This window comes from Perca flavescens, chromosome 6, assembly GCF_004354835.1.
Source record: "Perca flavescens isolate YP-PL-M2 chromosome 6, PFLA_1.0, whole genome shotgun sequence".
Lineage (NCBI taxonomy): Eukaryota > Metazoa > Chordata > Actinopteri > Perciformes > Percidae > Perca > Perca flavescens.
This window is the reverse complement of record NC_041336.1, coordinates 3,576,255-3,591,602: the sequence shown is the minus strand read 5'-3', so window position 1 is coordinate 3,591,602 and position 15,348 is coordinate 3,576,255. Positions and strand designations below refer to the sequence as shown.

The following is a 15,348-nucleotide window of genomic DNA, read 5'->3' as shown; positions in this document are numbered from 1 at the left end:
GTATTAGGGGACCACTAAGGTCTATATAAAAGAGACTTCAGATACAGTATTAGGGGACCACTAAGGTCTATATAAAAGAGACTTCAGATACAGTATTAGGGGACCACTAAGGTCTATATAAAAGAGACTTCAGATACAGTATTAGAAGACCACTAAGGCCTATATAAAAGATACTTCAGATACAGTATTAGGGGACCACTAAGGTCTATATAAAAGAGACTTCAGATACAGTATTAGGGGACCACTAAGGTCTATATGATAGAGACTTCAGATACAGTATTAGGGGACCACTAAGGTCTATATAAAAGCATCCAAAGAGGAACATGTCATAGGACCTTTAAAAACAAAACGTAGCTGTGTAGATGTAGCCTGACACACATCCACATCTTTTTAAGAAGAAAACGCAAGAATATCACCCAGGAAACAGGTGTTAATGTCCCAAAGAAGTTAAGGAGAAAACACAAGACTTTCACCCAGGAAACAGGTGTTCATGTCCTGAAGAAGTTAAGGAGAAAACACAAGACTTTCACCCAGGAAACAGGTGTTCATGTCCTGAAGAAGTTAAGGAAAAACACGACTTTCACCCAAGAAATAGGTGTTCATGTCCCGTTATTGAGTATTTTTACTCCCACCCACCATCTTTCCCTAACCCTAACTAAGAGGTTTCACCCTGCATGTTGAAAAAGGACACCGAATCAGTCCCGACCCAGAATGTTGGGTCGGGACTGACTTACAAATGCCAAAGGCACCTAACCAAGCATCCATTATTGACGCGCTGGAAGTGGAAGAATGTGTTGTAAACTTTTCTCTCTATCTATTTAATTCCTTATATTTGATTGAATGCCATTAAAATGATCCTGTCATGAAGTCCACTGAGATTTAAATCCGCTTAATGTCAAACTGTGCTGCAAATTGTCCTTCCATCTAATATTAAATCAATACTTACAGCCTAATGATAGTCATTTCTCTCTTGCACGCTTCCTGCAACAGAAGAATAATGAGGCAGTCACCCTTTCCACAACTCCTCCGGTCTAAAGATTTGACTCAAATTACATTACACAACTCACAGATTACAGCAAATTACAGAAGAGTGAGTGTACCAACAAGAGGAAGAGTTAAGTGGCCTCATAATGAGATGCATATTTGTGTGTTCACATTCACCGCGTGTTTCCTCTCTGAGTGTTTGGACTCATCCGAGCTTCAGACACAAACATAGACCAGCCGATGGTACAGTCTCTTTGTCTCCGTCGTCATCTGTCGCTGAGATAATGAACCCGAGCAGCAATTTAACGTCAACGGCTCGGCTCCAGATGGCTGTCGAAACGAGCCACCGCGGAGGAGAAAGGCTGTGTTGTTTTCACAGTTATTACCGCTGTCAGTGAAGTAAACAGATTCTCTGCGAGAGGATAACGGCTGTCTGTCAAACCTGCGCCAGGGTCCAGCTACAAAAACGGCACATTATCAGAAACACACGTTTCAAACTTAAAGTGCCCATATTATGAAAAAACAAATCAATTTTATGGGATTTGGGGAGTTATTTTGTGTCTCTGGTGCTTCCACACACATACAAACTTGGAGAAAAACCCATCCATGGTGTTCTGAGTGAGATCTGGTCTCTGAATGTGTCCTGCCTTCAGTCTCCTGGTGAGCTGGTGAACATCTGCACGGCTTTCTACGTCATCGGCCGAAACATTTGGTGTGTGCTAACCACTTTAGCTAATACCACATCAGCTAGCTGTTTCTCCAACTTCAGTCTTAGCCGGGAGACTTCTTCTAAACTAGGGCGCACTTCCCACTTTGTGTGGAATACCTGCAGAACAGGGACATGGAAGTAGTTCTTTACAATTTATTTTGTAGATTAGGGTGAACTTGTGTGTGTTGTAGCAGTGTTTTAACCCGTTGTACGGAAGATATTTTTCTTTGACAATTTGGTTGAAATAAACCCAAATTTCTGAAATTGAAACTTTGAAAATCAGTTGTCAAATTTGCCCCCCAAAAAAACAAATCGTAGAAATTTTTAAGGCAGCAATTGAACTTAAATTTTTAAGTAGAACCACCTTTCATCCTTTAGAAACTACAACTAACCCACCTCCATCCATCTGAAACTACAACCAACCTCCCTCCATCCATCCGAAACTACAACCAACCTACCTCCATCCATCAGAAATTACAGCCAACCTACCTCCATCCATCAGAAACTACAACCAACCCACCTCCATCCATCAAAAACTACAACCGACCTACCTCCATCAATCAGAAACTATAACCAACCTACCTCCATCCATCAGAAACTACAGCCAAACCACCTCCATCCATCAAAAACTACAACCGACCTACCTCCATAAGTCAGAAACTACAACCAACCTACCTCCATCCATCAGAAACTACAACCAACCTCCCTCCATCCATCAGAAACTACAACCAATCTACCTCCATCCATCGAAAACTACAACCGACCTACCTCCATAAGTCAGAAACTACAACCAACCTACCTCCATCCATCAGAAACTATAGCCAACCTACCTCCATCCGTCAGAAATTACAGCCAACCTACCTCCATCCATCAGAAACTACAACCAACCTCCCTCCATCCATCAGAAACTACAACCAACCTCCCTCCATCCATCAGAAACTACAACCAACCTCCCTCCATCCATCAGAAACTACAACCAACCTACCTCCATCCATCAGAAACTATAGCCAACCTACCTCCATCCGTCAGAAACTACAACCAACCCACCTCCATCCATTGAAAACTACAACCGACCTACCTCCATCAGTCAGAAACTACAACCAACCTACCTCCATCCATCAGAAACTATAGCCAACCTACCTCCATCCGTCAGAAATTACAGCCAACCTACCTCCATCCATCAGAAACTACAACCAACCTACCTCCATCCGTCAGAAACTACAACCAACCTCCCTCCATCCATCAGAAACTACAGCCAACCTACCTCCATCCATCAGAAACTATAGCCAACCTACCTCCATCCGTCAGAAACTACAACCAACCTCCCTCCATCCATCAGAAATTACAGCCAACCTACCTCATCCATCAGAAACTACAACCAACCTCCCTCCATCCATCAGAAACTACAGCCAACCCACCTCCATCCATCAAAAACTACAACCGACCTACCTCCATAAGTCAGAAACTACAACCAACCTACCTCCATCCATCAGAAACTACAACCAACCTCCCTCCATCCATCAGAAACTACAGCCAACCTACCTCCATCCATCCGAAACTACAACCAACCTCCCTCCATCCATCCGAAACTACAGCCAACCTACCTCCATCCATCCGAAACTACAACCAACCTCCCTCCATCCATCAGAAACTACAGCCAACCTACCTCCATCCATCCGAAACTACAACCAACCTACCTCCATCCATCAGAAACTACAACCAATCTACCTCCATCCATCAGAAACTACAACCTACCTCCCTCCATCCATCAGAAACTACAGCCAACCTACCTCCATCCTTCAGAAACTACAACCAACCTCCCTCCATCCATCAGAAACTACAGCCAACCTACCTTCATCCATCAGAAACTACAACCAACCGACCTCCATCCATCAGAAACTACAACCAAATTCCATTCATCCATTAGAATCTACAACCTAGCTACCTCCATCAATCAAATACTACAGCCAACCTACCTCCATCCATCAGAAACTACAACCAACCTCCCTTCATCCATCAGAAACTACAGCCAACCTACCTCCATCCATCAGAAACTACAACCTACCTCCCTCCATCCATCAGAAACTACAACCAACCTACCTCCATCCATCAGAAACTACAACCAAACTCCATTCATCCATTAGAATCTACAACCTAGCTACCTCCATCAATCAAATACTACAACCTACCTCCCTCCATCCATCAGAAACTACAACCAACCTACCTCCATCCACTGTCCGTGGGACTGCATCTTGAGGACGAAGCAGGGGTCAGGTTTGGACAGAGCGTCCCGGTCTGGGATCCCTTTGCAGGTGACCCTCAGCTCCACTTTGGTCAGACAAGGACTGCTGAACAAACCCAGCGAGTTCGCCGCCGACTCGTAGATGTCACTCATGGTTGGAGGCGGGACAGGAAGTCTGCAGCGCAAAAAAAAATATATATATATACATTAACACTGATAGTGAGTCAGTCAAATATGTCCAGATAAGCAACATCTGGCCACTGTGTTGGGTCACTGATCCACCTAGATTTCATACTTGATTCATGCTTCTTGCGTTTAGTGCGGTCGGGGCGGGGCTAGAAGGCGGGGCGGGGCTAGAAGGAAATATGAAATATGAAATATGATTGTCGCCCACACCCCTCCCCAATCCATGGGCTAGAGTGCTGTCGATCTGACAAATGTGATTTCCATTGAGCACTCGGCTACTTATTCTGACCAATTAATGTTGCCATGAAAATTCTGACTAAGCCTTTAGCCCGGATAGCTCACCTGGTATCAACATGCAGCACGGTGGCTCATTGGTTAGCACTTCTGCCTCACAGCAAGAAGGTTCTGGGTCGTCCCAGACCTTTCTGTGTGGAGTTTGCATGTTCTCCCCGTGCTTGCGTGGGTTTCCTCCGGGTGCTCCGGTTTCTTCCCACCATAAAGACATGCATGCAACTAGGACTACAGTTGAAAATTAGCCGACTGGATAACATGTGCATTGTCCTAATCTAAATAAATCAAACCTAGACTAATGCGTGATTCATGCTTCTTGCGTTTAGTGCGGTTGGGGCACTGCGGACAGGGGTGTGGCTAGAAGGGGGTTACCGGCTGAAATATGATTGTCGCTCCCACCCCAATACATGGGCTAGAGTTCTGTCGATCTGACAAATGTGATTTCCATTGAGTACTGTCACTCAGCTGCTTGTTCTGACCAATTAATGTTTCCATGAAAATTCAGATTTAGCCTTTAGAAAATGTGTATGATGGGCGCCCGGATAGCTCACCTGGTAGCGCGCGTGCCGAAATATAGAGGTTTACTCTTCAATACAGCGGGTCTAGGTTTGTCCTCCGACATGCGGCCCTTTGCTGCATGTCATTTCCCGTTTCATGTCTTCACTCACTGCTCGCAGATTCTTTTTTTCTGTGCCAAAATGTTTTTGCGGTGTTGATGAGTTCTTAAAAAACAAAACACTACTTAATTTTGGGTTAAAATGCGTTGTAACTCGTGTTACTAAGATTGTAATGGGTATAATATTACCGAAATTGTGTTATACTACTGCATTACCAGACTGATCTCATGACAATGGCAATTCGTATGCCATTATTGGCGTGTTATCAGGATGCATACTGGCTTTTTAGTGTGTTTATGTATATGACATGAACTACCACGGCTAACATTTGTAGTCTTTGTTCCATTATCTTTATTATGACTATTATTGCCACTTTTCACCACACCCCCAATCGGCACCGTCAGACACCGCCTACCAAGAGTCTGGGTGTGCCAAGGTTTTTCCTAAAAGGGAGTTTTTCCTCGCCACTGTCGCAATAGCCACTGCTAATGCCTGCTCTTGGGGGAATTACTGGAATTGTTGGGGCTTTGTAAATTATAGAGTGTGGTCTAGACCTACTCTATTTGTAAAGTGTCTCGAGATAACTCTTGTTGTGATTTTATACTATAAATAAATACAATTGAATTGAATTGAATTGTTTATCGCCGTTTGGCCTCCATTGACTTACATTACCTTGCGATTGCGTGTGAATTTACACCGTAGCGTGTAGTATGAAAGGGTGAAAGTCTGTGTAGAGAGGTTGTTCGGGGTGGAGGATGGCTCAAACAACACAGGACTTTCACCCAGGAGACTGGGGATCGTGTCCCGTGTGTCATGTTCCCTAAACTCAACCATCGCTTTCTTCTCGCAATAACACGCCACGTGGCTTGTAAGTTCACATCCGCTGTATACAGCGTAGACATAGATAGCTCAAACTGTGTACAGATAACACGCCACTTGGCTTAAGAAAGTGAGCGTGTATGTTTACACAAAGTCATGATGCCATGTTGGCGTTGCAGCAAAAAGGAATACATTACTGTAATTGCGTAATTGCATTAAAACAGACAGGAAAACTTCTTCCAGCTTCACTGTGTAGAAGAGATCACTTCATATCTGATTTACATTACATTTTATAATTGCATGGGAGTGTTTCCTGTCATGATCAGAATAGATGCAAGCAGAACAGCCAGAACATGTTTGCTGAACAAAATGTGAATTAAATTAGACCAACAGATGATTTCACCCATTACTGTCTTGTGATTATATTCCATGGAAACCATTTGGATTCAACTGGAAGAGTCTGATTATGTTCTGTGGAAGGATTACCACATTATGTTCCAATTTATGTTCATTTGCCTCCTTTAATCTGGCATTATCTCCTACACACACACAAACACACACACTGGGGAAAAAATAATCGCATTTCAGCACAAAAAAAACAGATTATTTGACATTGTTTTCCAAGCTCTGAGCTTGATTGTTGAAGATTGTTTAGTTAAGTTTAGTTTAGTCAACTTAAGGTGCTTTCACACCTATAGCTCGGTGGACTCGGTGCGACTCCTGGCTGAAGTTGCAGCATTGTTGCATTTTTCATTTGAAATCACTAAATGCTCTCAGGGCTGGAACAGTCCAGACAAGTCAATCTGGACCCAGCCCATAAACCTTGTGTTATGAATACAATACCTTTATAAAGTCTAACGTTTTCTATTTTATACTGATCAATAAATTGTTAGTGAAGTTGAATAAACAGTAGCGGTGTAATAGACCATAGTTTATTTGGTACTCGGTATGGGCCGATACGCAAGTTCAGGTATCAGAATCAGTATCGGGATGGAAAAATTGGTATCGCAAAATCTCTATTTACAATCCGTGTTTTTTCTACGCAGCTACAAAGCCGAGGAATTCGGACAATTCTGGCGCAAAATGAACCTAGGGGTTAATAACCCATATGTACTGAGTCGACTGTTCTCTGGGATATGTTTTCATGCTAATCAAATGTGACAGTATTAGCTCAAACCGCTAATTAGATTATATAACGCTAGTCATCGGGGCACAGGTAAATGTAAATGTAATGGACTGTTCTTATATAGCGCTTTTCTAGTCTCAACGACTACTCAGAGCACTTTAACATGGTACAGGAACCATTCACCATTCATACACGGTGGCCAAGATTGCTGTACAAGGTGCCACCTCATCAGATACTCATTCACACACATTTACACTCCGATGCACAGCATCGGGGGCAACTTGGGGTTCAATGTCTTGCCCAAGGAAACTTCAACATGGGACTGCAGGGCCAAGGATTGAACCCCCAACCTTCTGATTGGCAGGCAAGCGCTCTACCACTGAGCCACAGCCGCCCCTAAAAGGGGAAGGGTAAAAGTAAAAAGAAATTGCTCTTTCTACACCACTAACAAGGCTCAAAATAGCACCACGCTTCCACGGTAGCATAATGAGGGTCCCTACTAGCCTGACAAGCCAGGCCCAAATATAATTGACTCTATACACGATGTGATTGGCCAGACTAAAGTTTGGTTTTTCCAGTTCGCAAGCCAACGGAGAGTTGCTAGACTGACCCTGGCTGCAAATTACATTTGCTGACACTAGGGTGCGTCTAGATTTCTAGGATGGTCCCTACATGTAAACTGACGCATTGAGAACTTTGTAAGTGTACAAAGACAATTAAAAACATAGTTTATGAAGACATTACCGTTCGGTATACAGGAACGCGCCATCTTGGGAAAACAGTCACGATCAGTCGAACCACGAACACCATGCTTGAGCTTTGTATTTGGTTACACGCCGTCCGACGCGGTACACTTGTGTTATTAACCCCTAGCTTCCTTTTGCGCCGGAATTGTCCTTTAATGTAACTGTGCGCAGAGATTAGGAAATTCTCTTTATTGTGTTTACGTTTACTGCAGTCAAGGATCTGAATCTTTCTTCCCTATCTGTGTGCGATTCAGCTCAGATTTCCAACATCAAAGCTTCAGTCTCATTGCCACTGGTGATGAACTCTACGCCTCTCACAGGAAACCACTTCTGCTGGGTCAGGAAGGTGCAATCATATCTCCACCTTCTACATCCCCCCCACTACCATTATTCCATCAGCAGCACTCGGCTCATCTGATTAACCCGGCCGACAGAGCAAGGAGGTGTACCGTAATAGATCCTCTTCTTCCTCGCCACCGGCTCGGGTTACACCAGTTGTGAGGAAGAAGAGCGGAACAGGGGTGTAGCACAAAATTCTGGGCCCTGTAGAAAGACATTTTCTATGGGCCCCTCCTCACATCCACAGCTATTAAGTCTAGCATCTTTTTGGGCCCTCCTCCACATGAGGGCCCCGGGTACTCAGTCCCCTTCCCCCCCCAGTCCGACACCCCTGGAGCGATAGATGCAGTTTTTTCAAGAATTAGGTGCGTATATTTGGCGCTGGGTTTAGGCATCCTTCCTCAAGAAAAGGAAAAGAAAAGGGAGGTGCGTTCAGGTGCATTCTGTGCGTGCTGGTCTTACAGAGAGCTGTGTTCAGGTGCATTCTGGGCATGCTGGTCTTAAAGGGTGGTGTGTTCAGGTGAATTCTAAGCGTATTGCTATCTAGAGTCAGAAGGAAGTGATGGCACCATCGACCAACAAAAACCTGGTCTAAAGTCAGTAACGCAGCATTTCATTGTTATTTTAACAGAGCATTAGTAAAATGCTCCTAGGCTCGTGCACAGCAGCGTGCGCACTATGCTTGTTACACACACAGGGACGCACAGCAGCACAAACACACACACACACACACACACACACACACACACACAGCAGCACACACACATGCAGAAGATTACTAATAAAAATATTAGGGTGTAAATCCTCCTTCATAACAGCAATGCTCCAAGGTCCAAACGCGCCTGGCTTTTAAAGGGAATGGGAGATGATCTCTGATTGGTTGATTGCATCTTACGCCCAAAACACACCTCTGATTGATGAAGACACTAAGTACAACCCTTTAGGACCAGGCGCCCGGCACACGGACACTTTTTTACCACCATTAAACTAGCAGAAGTGGATTTGGACACGCCCTAAACACACCTGCACCAGGCGCTCCATGCCATGTGCTTAAATCGTTAAATTAGGGCCCAGAAAGCTTAATGACAAAACTTAAATATAAAGAAGTCCAACTACAATCATTAGATCTGAAATAAGTCTCTATGTTACATTCATTCAGCTTACGTGCTGCCCCTAATCCTTATAATGGCGGGAAAACCGTGCAACGAGGGAGTCCATTTTAAAAACCAAAAACCGCAGATAGGTTTTTTTAACTGGAGGGGACTACTTTTTTAAGGTCACTGAACTAAAGTGCGCATATTTCTGCTGCAGAAAGGAAATGAAAGTACAATGTTTACTTCACTGTGAAACGGCACTGTGCTCCAATCATTCAGCATTTTAAATAAAATGTTTTCTAGCAGAAACATCCGAGCTGCAACAGTAACTGCTGACAGTAATACAGAGTTTAGGAACAGTCTCATGATAAAAAATGTAAGTTACAAGACAAACTACTCTCCTGTTGTCAGTGAGTTCACATGAACTGAAATAACCCGTCTGTCTGCAGGAATCTGGGGATTTCTTGGCCACAAAATTCAGAACTGTTATGATATTAATTAAACATTGTGAGGTGTTTTTTTTTTTTTATCCAGAGAAGGGTTAAAGTCAACTGGACCTGGTTAATTAAAAGTGCTTCGAAGACCTTTTCGTCTCGGCGAGTAGGGGCGTAGCCGTGATCGCTGAAAGTGAGGGGAGACAGATTGACATTTCATCTGGTCCAATGGGAGTCCTGCTAACATTTGCATCTATTACTCACAGGGACCTTGGTGTGTGTGTGTGTGTGTGTGTGTGTGTGTGTGTGTGTGTGTCTGTGTCTGTGTGTGTGTCCTTGTGTGTGTCTGTGTGTATGTCTGTGTCTGTGTGTGTGTCCTTGTGTGTGTGTGTGTATGTCTGTGTCTGTGTGTGTGTGTGTGTGTGTGTGTGTGTGTGTGTGTGTGTGTGTGTATCTGTGTCTGTGTGTGTGTCTGTGTGTATGTCTGTGTCTGTGTGTGTGTCTGTGTCTGTGTGTGTGTCCTTGTGTGTGTCTGTGTGTGTGTCTGTGTCTGTGTGTGTGTGTGTGTGTGTGTGTGTGTGTGTGTGTGTGCGGGAGACATTTTTGGCAGTAATAGCCCAAATTTTGACATTCTAATGTAACTATTCCATCACATACACTGATAATTATTGCATACAGGAGTTTTCCTCCCTATATTTGTATTATATATTATTGTATTATCGCCTGTATCTATACGAGTGTATCCATCAACTGACACAACCTGAGTAATGTGCACTTTGCCTACTTATGGTGCCCATTAGTCTTTAAATGCTTATTTGCATATTATGAGTGCTTAAACTAATATTTACAATACACAAGTTGGTTTAGTGCCAAGTGCAGTGGCAACATGTTACAATGTGGAGAGTCCCCCCCCGAAACCAAATCCTGCTTAGGGCCCCCAAAAGTCTAGGGCCGGCCCTGGTAGTTTTAGTCGTGCAACAGAAAACTCCGATTGGACAGATAGTCTAGCTAGCTGTCTGGATTTACCCTGCAGAGATCTGAGGAGCAGTTAACCGTAGTCCTCACAAATCCACCGGAGGTTAGAACCCCGACACAGAGACAGAGGAAAGGGACGGACATCCGGGCTAAATGAGGGACAGCCGCCAGAATTCCCAGAGCAATCACGGAAATGAAATGTTGTTGATGTAGACTATGAGCTCTGTGACGCTGAGCAGCAGTTGCTAGTTGATTAATCCGATAGAGAGCTTCCTGTCGCCGGCTACAGACCTCCATGGGGGTCAGCCCTATGCTACCACATTTCTAAGATTTTTCTTCAAATTAGGCCATATGTTCCCATATTTCTAGGACATTTTCAAAATTAGGGCTTGTGTTCCCTTCAATTTAAGCCCTATCCTCCCACAACATGTTTTAGGGTTAGGTTAGGTTTAAGATTTTTCTTAAAAGTAGGCCCTATGTTCCCACATTTCTAAAATTTTTCGTCAAATTAGGCCATATGTTCCCACATTTCTAAGATGTTTCTTAAAATTAGGCCCTATGCTACCACATTTCTAAGATTTTTCTTCAAATTAGGCCATATGTTCCCATATTTCTAGGACAAAAGTAGGTCTTGTGATCCCTTCAATTTAAGCCCTATCCTCCCATAACATTTTTAGGGTTAGGGTTAGGGGTTAGAGTTAGGGGGATAAAGTCTGATACAAATTTATGAAAAAAGAAATGTGGGAACATAGGGCCTAATTTTAAGAAACAATCTTAGAAATGTGGGATCATAGAGCTGTGGGAACATAGGGCTGTGGGACCATAGGGCTGTGGGAACATATGGCTGCGGGACCAGAGGGCTGTGGTAACATAGGGCTGTGGGAACATAGGGCTGTGGGACCAGAGGGCTGTGGGACTATTGGGCTGTGGGACCATAGGGCTGTGGTAACATAGGGCTGTGGGACCATAGGGCTGTGGGAACATAGGGCTGTGGGAACATAGGGCTGTGGTAATATAGGGCTGTGGGAACATAGGGCTGTGGGACCAGAGGGCTGTGGGACCAGAGGGCTGTGGGACCATAGGGCTGTGGGAACATAGGGCTGTGGGACCATAGGGCTGTGGGAACATAGGGCTGTGGTAATATAGGGCTGTGGGAACATAGAGCTGTGGGACCAGAGGGCTGTGGGACCATAGGGCTGTGGGACCATAGGGCTGTGGGAACATAGGGCTGTGGGACCATAGGGCTGTGGTAATATAGGGCTGTGGGAACATAGGGCTGTGGTAATATAGGGCTGTGGGAACATAGGGCTGTGGTAATATAGGGCTGTGGGAACATAGGGCTGTGGTAATATAGGGCTGTGGGAACATAGGGCTGTGGGAACATAGAGCTGTGGTAATATAGGGCTGTGGGAACATAGGGCTGTGGGACCAGAGGGCTGTGGTAACATAGGGCTGTGGGAACATAGGGCTGTGGTAACATAGGGCTGTGGGAACATAGGGCTGTGGTAACATAGGGCTGTGGGAACATAGGCACGCTCCCACCTCCGTCACAGCTCGGCCGCATCAGCAACAGTTAGCAGATGTGTTTAGCTGCTTCGGTGCTCCGTCAGCTCAGCGGTAGTTGGTGGTTCAGTTACCCGAGAATAGGTGACTGTGAGCCGGGTACAGAGCACAGCAAGCTACCGGTTGTTTTGGCGGGGAGATTGGCTGAGGCTCACTCAGACTATCTGTCTCCGCGAAGATAGAGAAGTTGCGCTGCTAGAGATGGTCTGTTCCTTTAAGAGATTTCATTAGGTGCCTTCTGTTCCAAATGTTTATTAAACTAATCAGGAGCACTTTTAGCTCCACTAAATTTGAACCCGTCTTATCTTGCACATGGCAGACAGGAGGAGCCAGCGAGGCCAACCCAGGCTACAGGACATTCTTATTCTAAACACAATAGATTTATACAGACCCCACGAATATAGTAAAACAGGTACAGACAGATACACACACACACAAACACACAGAGACACACACGCACACAGAGACACATACACAGAGACACACATCCACACACACACACACACACACACACACAGAGACACACACACACACACACACACACACGCATAGATACACACACACACACACACACACAAACAAACTGAACATACACACACACACTGAACACAGAGACACACACAGATACACACACACAGAGAAACACACGCACACACAGACACACAAAGCTGCAGCACTACAACAATAGAGTTAATAATTCATGTCATTCAGATGCTCTGCTCGCTGTCACCCTGGGGGCTTCTGGGTAACGGGTGCTCGGCTGCAGAACAATCAAAGTGTTTGTGGTGAACGATAAGAACCGTGAGAGCTTCATAATGACTGTGGAGACACTCCCGTCTCTCTCGTCTCTCTCTGCTGTCTGTGTCATCGATCTGGAGAGGTGTAGTCTGGAGCAACGGAAGTTCATTTCCAGGATAATTGTCACACTTCCTCTCTCTGTGTGTTGTCGTTCTCAAACTCAAACTCTCTTCGGGAAACCTCAAAAGACTTCGAGCTAGCAAAGTCCAGTTATATATATTCTATCTACGTTACTGTACGGTGTCAACAGTAAACCTAATTTCATATTCTATGTGGCGTTTTCTTTTGCGGGGTGCAAATGTTCCACCAGAACAAGTTCCTTCGGAGCAAGACTATTGCTATGCAAGACTATTCTGAGAGAAGTGGATGTGTTTGGAGGGTCACTGGGACAAACTCCCATCAGGCCGTGCTGTGGCAGGAATAGATTTCTGCTCACTCTTGTTGTTTAATTCATGCAGTGACACACATTTGAATGGAGAAAGGGATTACATGTGTTTTATCTTCGAGCAGCCACATCGTATCAAAGAGAAAATCCACCTTCAGACACTGGAGGGCATCCATCAGTCTGATAGGCTACATTTACATCGCTACATTTTGGTTTTAGAAATCAATATCTTCTGCTACGTTTCCCCCTCTCATTCCCCCTGCTCTGGCGTTTCCCCCTCTCATTCCCCCTGCTCTGGCGTTTTAGACTCCCAAAACCAGAGACATTTGGAAACACCTCTGACCCGTTTTGGTTCAGAACGGCCCCAAACGGAGACCTTTGGCAACGCCGACACTGGCGCCAACGTTTCTCCTCCTGATTGGGTCTTATTGCTCACGACGTCTCGTTCTCTGTGACTTAAAGTTACTAATATTACCATAACAACTACCAGCAGTGGGCGGAGTCTTCACGCTGCTTCCTGTTTATGTCCAGGATACCAGGATGCAGATGAGATATGAGGTTTTGGGCGTATTAGTTCACTCGGTGAACCGAGATCACTTTTAGTTCCAAACTTAACGCTTCCAAACCAAAACGTACCGGTGTAATAGCCTTTTTTTTAAATGTAGCCTTTTGGAAAGTTGCCGTGTTTAGTGACGCTCTGACACTTTGGGATTTTTTCCCCATAACCTGGAGAAGATTATTGATAAATTATTGATAACTGCTGGTCTTATTTTCTTCAGGAGAAAAATATTACTGCATTCTCTCTAAAAGATGATGTGACTTTGATCAGGAAAAACTTAAATTGACCAAATATTAAAGCAATATCTCTCTGCAGTTATTTCATAATTCATAGAAAGGAAGTGAAGCCAGCGGCTGCCTGGAAAGAAGGAACTCTAAACTCTGCAGGAGGATTTAAAAATGATTATCTCGGTTGTGGTTACAGGTCAGTCTGTGTGTGGAGTCCAGATCAGAGCTGCAGGTTTATCTGAGCTTCAGGGTTTTATCTCAGCTGCACAGGTGTTTCTGTTCTTCACCCAACCAGTCCTCCAAGCCACATGTGTCAAACTCGAGGCCCGTGGGCATATTTGACACATTTGATATGTTCCTCAACCCAGCATGCTGGGTCAAAGCAACCTAGCGTTGGGGAAGTCCATATTTGACTCAGCATGCTGGGTTGAGGAACCAACTAAAAGATGTTGGGTCAAAGTAACCTTGTGTTGAGTTAGTCCATATTTATTTCCTCAACCCAGCATGCTGGGTCAAGTATGGACTTCCCTAACACTAGGGTTAGTTGGACCCAACATGTTGGGTTGGTTTCTCAAACCGCCATGTTGGGTGAAATCAGAGATGGGGACTTGAGTCTGAGACTCGGACTCGAGTTGGACTTAAGTCGCACAAACAGCTGACTTCAGACTTGACTTGTGACTCGACCCAAAAGACTTCAGACTTGACTCGTACTCAAGCTTCGAGACTCGACAGCAACCTGTTTTCATGCAATTATTGCTTTTTAAATCTAAATGTATTCATGTATTTCTATTTTCTTTTATTGGCGCATATATGTTGGGGAAACGTATGACGAGCTGCATGTCCCCCGACCTTTGCCATAATGTGCAACGTAACACAGGCATTATGACTTATGTGTGCCCACTCAAATATAAAAAAATGCAATGCCGATGGCGACACCAAGTCCTCCCGGAGTTGTGCCTTTTTGTCATTAGTTTAGCTTCCAATAACTTGGTAACCAGTGGCAGTAAGAGAACAGCTACATGCAAGGTGTGTGGCACCAAGATAAATGATGCCGGATCAACAACGTGGAACTTCATCAGGCATCTCCAAACGCACCAGATAGGTCAGTCACTCACACACTAAGGTGAAAGAGACGTTACATTTAGCATATATCGTCACAGGAAACAAGCTAACCATCGCTGAGTGTTGTGCTAATGCTGGGAACAGGCACATTGTATCTTTATAGTTTTATCCATATGATGTGACAGACTTAGT

At 44.5% G+C, this 15,348-nt stretch overlaps 1 protein-coding gene across 1 annotated transcript in view; it reads right to left on the bottom strand.

The window, feature by feature from the left end:
- Positions 1-4,088, bottom strand: part of cpne4a (copine IVa) — a 79,281-nt gene extending 75,193 nt beyond the window's left edge. Inside the window, exon 1 of the mRNA XM_028579814.1 lies at positions 3,918-4,088. Coding sequence (XP_028435615.1) covers positions 3,918-4,088 — 171 coding nt within the window. The remainder of the gene's footprint in view (positions 1-3,917) is intronic.
- Positions 4,089-15,348: the final 11,260 nt, after the last annotated feature.